General features: G+C 26.9%; 1 protein-coding gene across 5 annotated transcripts; it reads right to left on the reverse strand.

Moving 5' to 3' along the window:
* Positions 1-2845: 2845 nt before the first annotated feature.
* LOC126897250 (PRKCA-binding protein) lies at positions 2846-7444 on the reverse strand. Of its 5 annotated transcripts, none has more exons than XM_050670722.1 (10): positions 6984-7444; positions 6749-6801; positions 6594-6665; positions 6415-6529; positions 6210-6338; positions 5852-6125; positions 5154-5287; positions 4635-4828; positions 4247-4568; positions 2846-3195 (listed from the first exon to the last, which is right to left on the reverse strand). In XM_050670722.1, exons 3-10 carry the CDS (start codon positions 6635-6637, stop codon positions 3025-3027), a joined length of 1383 nt encoding a protein of 460 aa, XP_050526679.1. In that variant the 5' UTR covers positions 6638-6665; positions 6749-6801; positions 6984-7444; the 3' UTR covers positions 2846-3024. The 5 variants fall into 5 exon arrangements, with proteins under 5 accessions (XP_050526679.1, XP_050526678.1, XP_050526681.1 ...); XM_050670721.1 differs by lacking the exon at positions 6984-7444 and adding an exon at positions 6887-6939; XM_050670724.1 differs by lacking the exon at positions 6749-6801.
* Positions 7445-11401: the final 3957 nt, after the last annotated feature.

Consider the following 11401-nt stretch of genomic DNA (forward strand, 5'->3'; position numbering starts at 1 on the left):
CAACTTTTTAAAGTGTNTAAGAGGTATGACGAGTTTTATGATAGGCTAGGAACAAAGAAAGATAAGAAATAAGTCTATTGACTTGCAAAAGTAAGAGAAAAATAGTCTAAAGATTATCAACAAATATAAAGTGTATAAAAAGTGATGATAAGACGGTTGGGTTATGACCATGTGAAAAAAGATGGGAAGAGTATTTTGAAATATTACTGAATGACGTGTATACGAGACATTATAAGATATCTCGTATAACGAGGGACTGGTAGATTTAACTGGTGAGAAAGACGTATGAGAGGCTGTGAGATCATTGAGGAGAACCCAACCGGACGGGTGTAGTGGAGAGAAGCGTCTAGCGTCTTATGCGATAAAAGAATTTCAATGAGGCTGAAAGGTAAATTCTACAAGATTGTAGTGAGGCCAGCTATGATGTATGGTTCAGAGTGTTTGGCGGTTGAGCAGAGATGAAAATGCTTAGATGGATGAGTGGAGTGACTAGAGAAGATAGAATAAGAAACGAGCATATAAGAGGAAGTATAGGTGTAGCGTCAATCGTGGATAAGATAAGAGAAAATAGACTTAGATGGTTTGGTCATGTTATGAGGAGAGAAGAATCGGAAGCTGTAAGAATAGTTATAGATATGAATGTTGAAGGAATAAGAGGTAGAGGAAGACCAAAAAAGAGATGGCGGGATATATTGAATGCAATATGGGGACAGCTGATGTGATCGTAGATGATGTGGGACATCCGGTTTTTGTTTTAGTTGTGGTTTACGGCTTCTTTCTTAATGAGAACCGTTAACAATGCTTCATTTAATGAAGTCAACGACGATACAGAATAACTGAAACGTGTTATAACAAGTCATGAAACGTGGGTTATGAATATGACGTTGAAACTAAGGCTCAATCGTCCCAATGGAAGAATTTTGGATCGTCAAGACTGAAAAAGGCTCAACAAGTACGATCGAGCGTGAAGGTTATGCTCACTGTGTTCTTCGATTTTAATGGCATAGTGCATCATAAATTCTTGCCACGAGGTCAATAAAGAGTACTACCTACAAGTTCAACGCCATTTGCGTGAAGTAATCCGAAAAAAACGCCCGGATTTGTGACAAAACAATTCATGGCTTTTGCACCTGTTCAAATTTCATTGCTTGTTCGTGAATTTTTGGGCAAAAATAGTACTGTAACGATGCCCTAGCCTCCATATTCGCCAGACAGGGCTCCATGTGTTCTATTTCCAAAAATAAACAGAACTTTAAAGGCCCGTCGTTGTTTTACAAGCAAAGACGACATTAAAAGTGCATCGCTGAATGTGCTGAAGACTATCCCAAAGATTGGGTTTGAGCAGTGTTTCAAAGATTGGATAAAGCATTGGTACAAGTGCATAATATCTAACGGGGACTTTTTTGAAGACGACAACCTTATAGTTGACGAATTAACAAATATTTTTTTTCAAAAAACGAACTTTCCCGTTATTTTCTGAAAACACCTTGTAACTTCACAGATGAAATGCCTTTATAAACTTAATTAAATTGCTTATTTTATCTTATCTGAAATGAAAGTCTATTTAATATTAGACACCGTTTTTACCGTAATGTTTACTTTCATAGCACTAATTAGTAAAATCAATCAACTTTTCGAACAATTAATTAAAAAAAAAAACAATTACAGACCCCTTGTTAGTCATTTAAATTATTTAATTAACAACCTGATAATTGATAAAAAAATAAAAATAATTAGTGTGCTGTAACAACAGACATTCTCTACATAAGTGTAACGACTTGATGTGTAATAAAGTATTTATAAAAAAAAATTGATTAATCTTTGTTTTCGTTTATAATATTAGGTATTAATTTTACTATGATGTGTTTTTTATATTTTTTTGTATCTGTTTCTACTTTTTCTCAACTCTCACCGAACCGATTTCTTTCAACGATACGTCAAAAGATCACAAATCGTTTCTAGTCGAAGACATTACTCTTAAAAAATTGAAAAAGTTTTCCTCGTTCCCCGTAAATGGGGGAAATCTCTAAAAAAATTACTAATTTAAAAATCGCTAATTTTTTCACCTAAAACTGCCATAACTTTTTCAAAAATGAACAAATAAATATTATTTTTATTTTTATAGATGCATAATGTCTTTACCTATGATTTGATATACATTTTTTACAAATTTGACTATTTACCTGCCCACAAGAGGAATTAAAAATTACAACTTTTTAAAGTGTTCCGGATATACGAATACTTTTATATATACCTTAAATTAAAGCTTATGTAATATACTTTTTTTATGAAAAAAAAAAAAAAATTCGGACTTTATTTTGTCTAAACGATGAAAATGACTACCGTATGCTATTTTTGAGTTAAAATTCTCGAATTTATATTTTACATTTTTAACTTTAAAATGCTATAACTTCTTGAAAAATGTATGGATCACTACAATTTTTTTATGAGAAATAATATTTATTCGAAATACTTTTTTTTTTTAAATAACACCATTTCCCTTTATACATTATATATATTTATTCATATATTACACTTATAAATCATAAAACTTGTAATCAGGATATAAATAAGGAAATAGGAGATTATGTAGCTTTTGGAATAATCCACCAATTTTTTAAAATTAAACACTATCTACAGATTTGCATCGAAGCGTCTTTTATGATAGTGATTTTAATCACTGTCAGATATCATTATACTTGACCCAACTAGCCACGTCACCATTGTGCCGTGACCCCCTTGTGCTGGGTTTTTATATTTTTTTATTGATCTTGACAATAATAATGCTATTTGATAACATTTTCCAACCCAAAACTAATCATTACAATTAATAAAGTTTAAAGTATTTATATTTCAATTAAATTATCTTTATTTGATTGAGTCAACAAAAAGTTTAACAATAATAGAGGAAATAACTCGGTGAAAAAAATTTAAAGTGACTAAGTAAAAAAATAGCAAACACAATATAAATCTTTGGTACATAAATTACATCTATGAATAAATATAATAAATAAATTAAAGCTATTAAAAATCTAAAAGAAGTGATGATGTTGGTTCTTTATCCGCATTTAAATCGCCATCCAAGCTCAACTGTGCTAAATCTGTAGATGCACGTGTAAGTGTGTATGATTTATCAATATTTTCTGTCATCTGAGGAGAATCTTTATACACCTTCAAATTTCCATTTTGTACTTCCTATATACATACATAATATTTAAATTATATAGATTTACAGAAAAACAGAAAGAAAAAAACAATTATTTATTAGGAATGTATATTATGACATAATAAATTATTCTATTTTAAGATATATAATATTTATTGTAACTGTTTATTATACAATATCAGTTAAACATTTAGGATATGAAATATTTATGAAATTGTTTTTTTGTTTGTAATAGGATTTTTGATGTTGAATCTAAATATTCCCATTGTTTTTCTCAACTGTTAAAATTTTAGCCAAAAATTAAATATTTGTGAAAAAATTTCTGTTTCACATAAAACAACAATTATATTTATAGTATCATGATAATTTGTGCAAGTTTTGAAATCATTGCTATAATTTACACCTTTAATATGGACTTTTGAAGTTGGATTTTACAGCATTTTTAAAAAAGATAAGGATGAATTTTTGTCTATAACTTTTTTATTTATATATTTTTTTTGTTATTGTTTATTATATCATTATCAAATGTTTTGAATTCTCATAAAATACTAAAATTTTATTTTAGTTAAGATAATTGCTATAAATATGATAAAAAAACTTAATAAATTGAAACATTGTATAATAATTAATGTTTATATAATTAGAAACGAAAAAATTATTTACATATCATTTTTTACAAACAAAAATTTCACATTTATTGTTAAAATTATATTAATAAATATAAGATTACGTGAATTTTATTTTAAAAGATTTATTTTCTTTATTAATAAAAATTATACTTCCTTTATCTTATAATTATTTCTAAATTTTTATGACTAATTTTTTTTTTACACCAATTAATATAATCTACATAAATAAAATTAATATTATTAATAATTCATTTTAATGAATATCTTGATCTTCTCCCGCATCCAATATTTAATATTGAGACTAAGATTGATAATAATTAAATTTCTTATATATAAAATTGTATTATTTTGTTTTTTTCTATATTTTTGCTCCCCTCCTAAATACTTCATGAATAAAGAAACATCTTTAATGTTTAAACAACCTTAAAATGTTTAAATAAATTTATCTTACATCTTCTACACCGTCATCTTGATCTAGCTCATAAGTCATGTCACAAGGAGGCTGAACTGATTCATATTGAAATGCTGAACGATTTAAATCCATTTCAATAGGGAATAATGGTGTTTTATCACATGGACCGCCATCTATACCTCCACCACCCAACATTTTACCCATTTCTTGATTATAACCAGCTAACTGTGATGCAATAGCGTGCAACTGACCAACCACATCATGCACGTGTTTGTTTTCGAGTAGCTCAATCTTAGCTACTACATCATTTCTTAAATCAGCAAATCGTTTCCTCGCTAATTGACGACATCTCAATACTAATCTAAGAATTTAATACATAACATATTTTTATACAATATTTATTAATAAGCAATTGAGGTAGACGAACCTATACTCATAGTTTCCCGTTTCTAAACGGTATAATGGCTCATCAGCTGAACAATACGCCATTTCTTCATCATCCAATTCTTTAACTTTCAGACAATATGAAAGGTATTCAAATTTAACATCTGTGTACTTTCTTATTGTTTGTTTAGTGTCCGGAATTGCTTTGTTTAAATATGTACCGAATGACTTTGAAATCTAAAATTAATTGTTTACATTAATGCAAAATTATAAAGATAATCTGTATGAAAAGGTAATCAAATTGAAAACTGTGACTTTTCAGGAAAAAAAAATTAAATATTTTACCCAATGATAAATGTGACTTATCAAATTTAATTAATAATATAATAATAACTAATCAACCTGTGAGCATAAAATTTATACCAGTAAACCTAGCAGAAAATGTCCAATTTAATTGATAAATAACCTAAAAATTATAAATTTGACTTGACCACCTTCTCACAATGACTATTCTTATATTATACAAACTCGTATAAGTATATAAAAAAAAAAAATTTATTACTGGTTTTAAAGCCTTAATTAACTGTAATCCTTGACGTTCCATTTGTCTATGGTATTCTGCAAATCGCACTAACACTTCACTAGCTCTTGGCTGAGGTTCTCTAGCACCAATTTCAGCAAATGCGTCTCCAAATTCTGGATAAATTGTTTAAAAATAATTATAACACAAAAACTATAAATTATCGGATACCCTATTACAGTGACATATCCAGAAGAGCTAAAAGTTTACTCATTAAAGATATTTTGTTTATATTAATGATATTTTAGTGAAGTGTGATGTCCAATGTATCTGAACAATAAATATAATTAAATCGTCTGCTAGAAAAAATAAAACTTCTAAATACAATTATTCTATTAGAAATTTTTACACTGTGTGTATACCGTTCAAGAAATACAAAATATTTTTTATAATATTAATAGAAATTATTTTATTTTTAATTTTATAATATTATATGCTGAAGCTTTAGTTTTAAAATACAAGCAATATATTTTAATCAAATAATTACCATATAATTGTTAAGCATTAACAAAAAATAAGAATAAAAAATGTTTGCCCGTTTACAAGATTACCTAAATGGTACTTTATTAAGCTATCCCCAAAACATATATATGGAGATACTTTTGCATGATGAACAAATATTATTTTTAACCAAAATTCATTTTTATTTGGATCTTATATAAAAAGTATTATTTACATACCTTTAAAACATTGTATAAGTGCAAAAAAAGCACGTAAAACACGTTCAGTATGTTCTACGAGTAAACGATAAGTTTGCTCCATGTCATCCAACTGTTGAAAACGTTTGACTAGATTATCATTGACAAGTATAGCTCGGGACATTCCTAAAGAATCAGCAGTTGCAGATGACATACGTTCTACCAACCTATGCTTAACTTTTTTAAGTATAATATCTAAAGTTTTGCCTTGACTTGCATCAGCATGCAATTTATTATACTTTAACACAACTTGATCCTAAAATTATCAATAATTTAGTTTTATTTATAAACTGAAAGTGAAGCATTTTATAATTTATACCAAATTAGTTTTAGTACTTACAACACTCGATTGAATTAGTTGTGCTACTTGTAACTTTGTACGACCACGTACACATTCATTATTTACAGCTAATAATTCGTCTCCACTATCTAATGTACCATCGATTGCTGCTGGAGAGTTATCAGAAATCTTTAAAAATTAAGACAGTATACCGTATTACATAAATTAGATTTAATAAAATTTGCTAATGAAAATTATGTTTTACTTGTATAATATAAATACAAGGGCAATTTGGTGGCCCACCGCCGATTGTAATGCCAATAAGATTAGTATTAGGATCTTTTACTATTGTTACAACTCCTGAAGTGACTTTCATACCCCTAAAAAATAAAATTATAAAAATTAATTTAATTCGAGTTACATTATTATAGTATTGTTTGTTACATTTTGTCTTCGTCCAATCCAAAATCATAATCATAATCATACATCGTGTTTATTTTTTGTTTTGTTTTAAACCTATTTAAAAATTTTAATTTGTAAGTATTTTACTAATTAAGTTAATTAATAATTTAATATTTATAGCAGCATAAATTAATAACCTGATTACAGTTGAATTCTCATTAAAGTAACTTTCTAAAGACACTATCACTAACTAAAAGTCGATAGAAATAATTTAATGTTTTTTTATATATATAGCTATATACGATTCAATATTTTAAAAGTTTAAAAAAACTCACAAAATAATCGTCTCTTGTAAATATCTACACACTGAAGAACATTATCAATCTCTCATTTGTTATCAATAAACTTATCAAACAATATAGGTTTATTCACCTTGTTATCGAGTATATTCCCGTTTAAGATGAGAAACTTTTAAAGATATTAAATCGTCGAATGACTCTAAATTTTTCATGAGATAGCAAAATCACTAAATTTTTCAACTAAATTTTCCATTAATTTAAGATTCACTCTCAGAATTAAATTCGGAAGTTTATAGTGATAGCTAAAGAGAGTCGACTGTTAATAAGTTAATGTAAATAACTCGAGTAGGAAGAATGATGATAATTAAAAAAAATGTCAATAATAACATAAATATTTTTTATTTGTTCTATCTTTAAAACTGCATTTATAACAAACAAAAAATCAGGTGATAATTGTGGTTATTATTTTACGACAAAATAAAAATAATTTTGATAAAAATTAATTTAACACAACAAATTATATTGCTGTGGAAAAAAAATATGTTTTATAATTGATACAATGTTAGCTTACGCGTCGATTAACGGTACGGCACAACTGACTAACGCTATAATAGTTTATAGCACATACATAAAATAAACATATACATTTACAATTACAGATAACAGATAAAGATATAAAATATCCATTCACGATAAACACCAAAATAACACAATAATTTTTACATAGTCTCCACAACAATCACGTAATGAAATTATTATTTTTTCGTTCTGGTTTCCTAATTTATAATGAGTAACATTGGTGCAATAGAGGCTTAGCTCCAAGTTCAAAAATTATAAAAAATATGCTTTTAAAAATTTGCTGTTTTCAAATTTAGTTTCAGATTTATTCCATCAAATCTAGTTTCTGAGATAATTTTACAATTCATATAAAATATAAAAAAGTTTAACTTGTTTTTGGCCTTATAAACTTGACTATAACACTCATCTATCAAAAATCAGCTGAACTTTTTACTTAATTTTTTTTTTTGGTAGAACTTTATAGTTACGAGTTTATAATCATTAACCAACTGTGTTTATAACACAGACAATTTTTTTGAGGATTTCAAAAATTTCATTTTTTGTCCTAATACGTAATTAAAACCCGATATAACTGATGTTAATATCAGACTATAGTTAGATGTAGGTGTTTTAGATATTTATTAACTATAATACTTAGCTGTTACGAATATTTAGAAAAAAAAAATAATAATAATTTATATTTTTATTATATTTTACATTTTTTCATGCGTTTTTTCTATATTTCAATATCCTCGAAAAATGTTAAATGTTATGTTGAAGTAATGGAAAAATAACATGGTATAATATTCAATATGGTAAAAATCAAAAAACTCAATTTCGTTTATTAAAAATGGATGAATTCATTACAAATTTTCTTAGCCAAAGTGAAAATGTTTTTTTTAAGAATAGGTATAGATGATTGGATGAATAAATTCTTATTGGCCAAGTATAATTTTAACAAAAAGTTGAGTTATTTAAGATTACCATGTAAAAATTATTTACGTGATATATTTTTTTGTAAAACAAATATATGATAACTAGAGCTCGGATTTCAATAAATATATTTTTTTATGGCTATCTAATGCGATAATCTTCAAGAAAAAAATTCGATTTATGTAATGGACAATTGAAAAATAAAACTTTTATTTTATATTTTTTGACATTTTTCAACTATTTAGGTATTTTTGTCATTTTAATACTTAAGAGCGTGACCAAGCAAAAATGAATATTTTAAAATTTTAATAAATTAGTTAAATTAAAAGTGTCATTAGCATAACAACGAAAAAACGTTTTAACATGTGTTACTTTACTTTATTATGAATATATTCATGACACACCTATTTACTTTACACCTATGAATATATTCATATGTGTAATATGGAGGATTTTAGAAGGGTTTAGTCCCCGAACAATTATGAAAGTGACCTGTAATTTTATAAAGAATTATTTCCAAAGAGAAGAATAATTATAAACAATTTTATTCCGATTGCACTTTTCTAACAAAAGGACATGTATTAAAAAATATATAAACAGAATGAACAACCAGCATAAAAATAAATTACAACTAACAACTTTGTTGTAAGTTAAACAACAAAGTCTAATACCCTTTTATTAAAAAAATTCAGTTTGGCAAAGGCTTCATCTGTTGCATATGAATAAATGTAAAAATATATGTTTACAACTTTTCAACCAATATTTTGGAAGTTATTAGAATTTTAATACATAAACTGAAAATGAGATGCAATTTTGACCAAAACAATTAAAATCAAAAAACATAAATATACGTTACTAAGAGTAGGACATTCTCTAGCTTTATTATCACATATTATCATTAATTTAACAGGCTATCTGTTGGTTCCAACATTACCCGGACCAAATTTTAAACATAAATTTATAACATAATGAAAGTTGAATTAAATATAATAAACAAATTAAATAACAGGAACATATAATATTAAATAAATATTATTAAACAAATATAAAATGTTTAAGTTATAAAATCAAAACGATATACATAATTAATTATTGGTCGTCCCCCACGGGTCGTGAAACACCGAAGTAAAATAAATGAATCTGTGCTTAAATTTGTAACTAACTCCAGGTGAATAGCTTCTACAGCTAAACAAATAAATACAAAAATATAACATTTAATAGTGTGGTTAATACGTTTTATTCATAATAACATTTACTACAGGTGGTCTGACTTCAATGCAAGCACGACTTCTTACTGTTTTACGACAGATAATTTTTCCAGATAGGACTTAATAACGCATGATTAGATGTTTACAGCATTCTTAGTTCTTTTTCATCTAGAACTATGTGTTGATATTCTGAAATAAGTAAATTCTGAAATTTACACTTTCGCTTAATTACTATTTTTTAACACACTTATATTAGTTTCACCTGTATGTATGTTTGTTTGTTTCAACTCATCACGCGCCACGTGTTATCTCGCGTATCCCGTCGTCTATGGCCTTGAGACAAGACGTTGTAACGCATTCACCCCACGACGGAACACTATCTCTGTATAATTTTATTTTTGGTTTTCGTACCCGTACACGCGCGCGTCATCAATATTATTTATGTATATAAACGAATTGTTATTGTTTATTATGAATTATAAACATTTAAAGGTTCAAATTTTTTTGAGTTATATACATGTATAATACATAAGGGATTACAAATACCAGTAGTTAATTGGTTTTTTATGATGATATTCGCAAGTATATAGCCTTTATTATCAATAGAAGTAAGACAAAGTTGTGAGTTTATAAATACACTAACTGCCAATACAAAAATTATATCTATTAATAGTCATAATTGACCAAGGCCGTAGCTGGAACAAATTTTCGGGGGGGGTTTTAACCAAATTATATGTTTTTAAATAATTAAAAAAAAATACTAATACATAACATAAACAAAAAAAAATTGTCTTACTATTAAGTTAGGTTATACAACAAGATATTATACTTTATGTTATGACCTACCTTTGTCATTATTTTACAAAATTTACCTTTTGAAGTATACTAAAGTTAAAATACAAAATTATAATACAATACAATACAAAATTTTATGAGTCATTTTTCAGTTTAAATTTTAAAATAATACATTTTTATAGCACAAAGTCTATCAGTATTTTTTTTTCTTTTGCAAAACTGTCGATCACATCGTCTGGATTTATTTTAATTTGTCTATGCACACTCAAAAGTGCTAGACCTGTAAGACGTTTTTGACCAAATGAATTTCGTAAAAAGTTTTTTAGCCTTTTCATAGTAGAGAATGAGCGCTCTGGTGTAGAAGTCGAAACTGGTAATGTAGCTAATATTTTCAAAAGAAAAGATACATTTGGAAAATATTCATAATTACATTTAATGTACGCTTCGATAGCCGAAATTGGACGGTCTACATCTAGTTCGTCAGTCCATTTTCTTTTCCACAGTTTAATTTCTTGTAGCAGTACTTCCAATTCCAGAAATTCTGAATATTTTTCAAAATCATTTAAATCAATTTCAAATTTATCGCACGTTTTTGGTAATAAATTGTGCACTGAAGAAATGATTTCTTTATGATTATTGAACCTTGTTTGAAGCTGTTCAATGAAGTCAAAAAAAGGAATAGCTATTGTAATACGGTAGTATTCTTCAAGTGAATTCACGACAATATTACTTCGATTTTTTTGATGTCCAACAATTCTAGGTATTCATATACATTCTTCGTCATCAATTGATTTTATAAGAGCCTCAGCTTTTTTAAAAATATTGGAAAATGTATTATCCATATTACTTCGCATATCATTTATTTCGTGTAGCACAATATCAACATACGCCATTGCTTCGGTCAAATCACAATTTACAGACTGTAAATTCTTACACAGTGGCAATGTTAAAGAAAAAAGTATAGATGCTGAGACCATACTTATTACAAAATCACTGGTTATAATAGTTTTTCCAAATTGTAATGCTTTTGATGACGTTTCAATATCACGAGTGAACT

This window comes from Daktulosphaira vitifoliae, unplaced genomic scaffold (assembly GCF_025091365.1).
Source record: "Daktulosphaira vitifoliae isolate Bord-2020 unplaced genomic scaffold, ASM2509136v1 Scaffold_2, whole genome shotgun sequence".
Classification (NCBI taxonomy): Eukaryota; Metazoa; Arthropoda; class Insecta; order Hemiptera; family Phylloxeridae; genus Daktulosphaira; species Daktulosphaira vitifoliae.

Excerpts from the sequence above, each read along its gene's own strand:
- LOC126897250 (XM_050670724.1), bottom strand. The coding sequence starts at position 6,637 with ATGTATGATTATGATTATGATTTTGGATTGGACGAAGACAAAAT. Across the intron at positions 6,126-6,209 it reads AACTAATTCAATCGAGTGTT|GATCAAGTTGTGTTAAAGTA; the intron begins GTAAGTACTAAA and ends TGATAATTTTAG. Across the intron at positions 4,569-4,634 it reads ACGGGAAACTATGAGTATAG|ATTAGTATTGAGATGTCGTC; the intron begins GTTCGTCTACCT and ends TTAAATTCTTAG.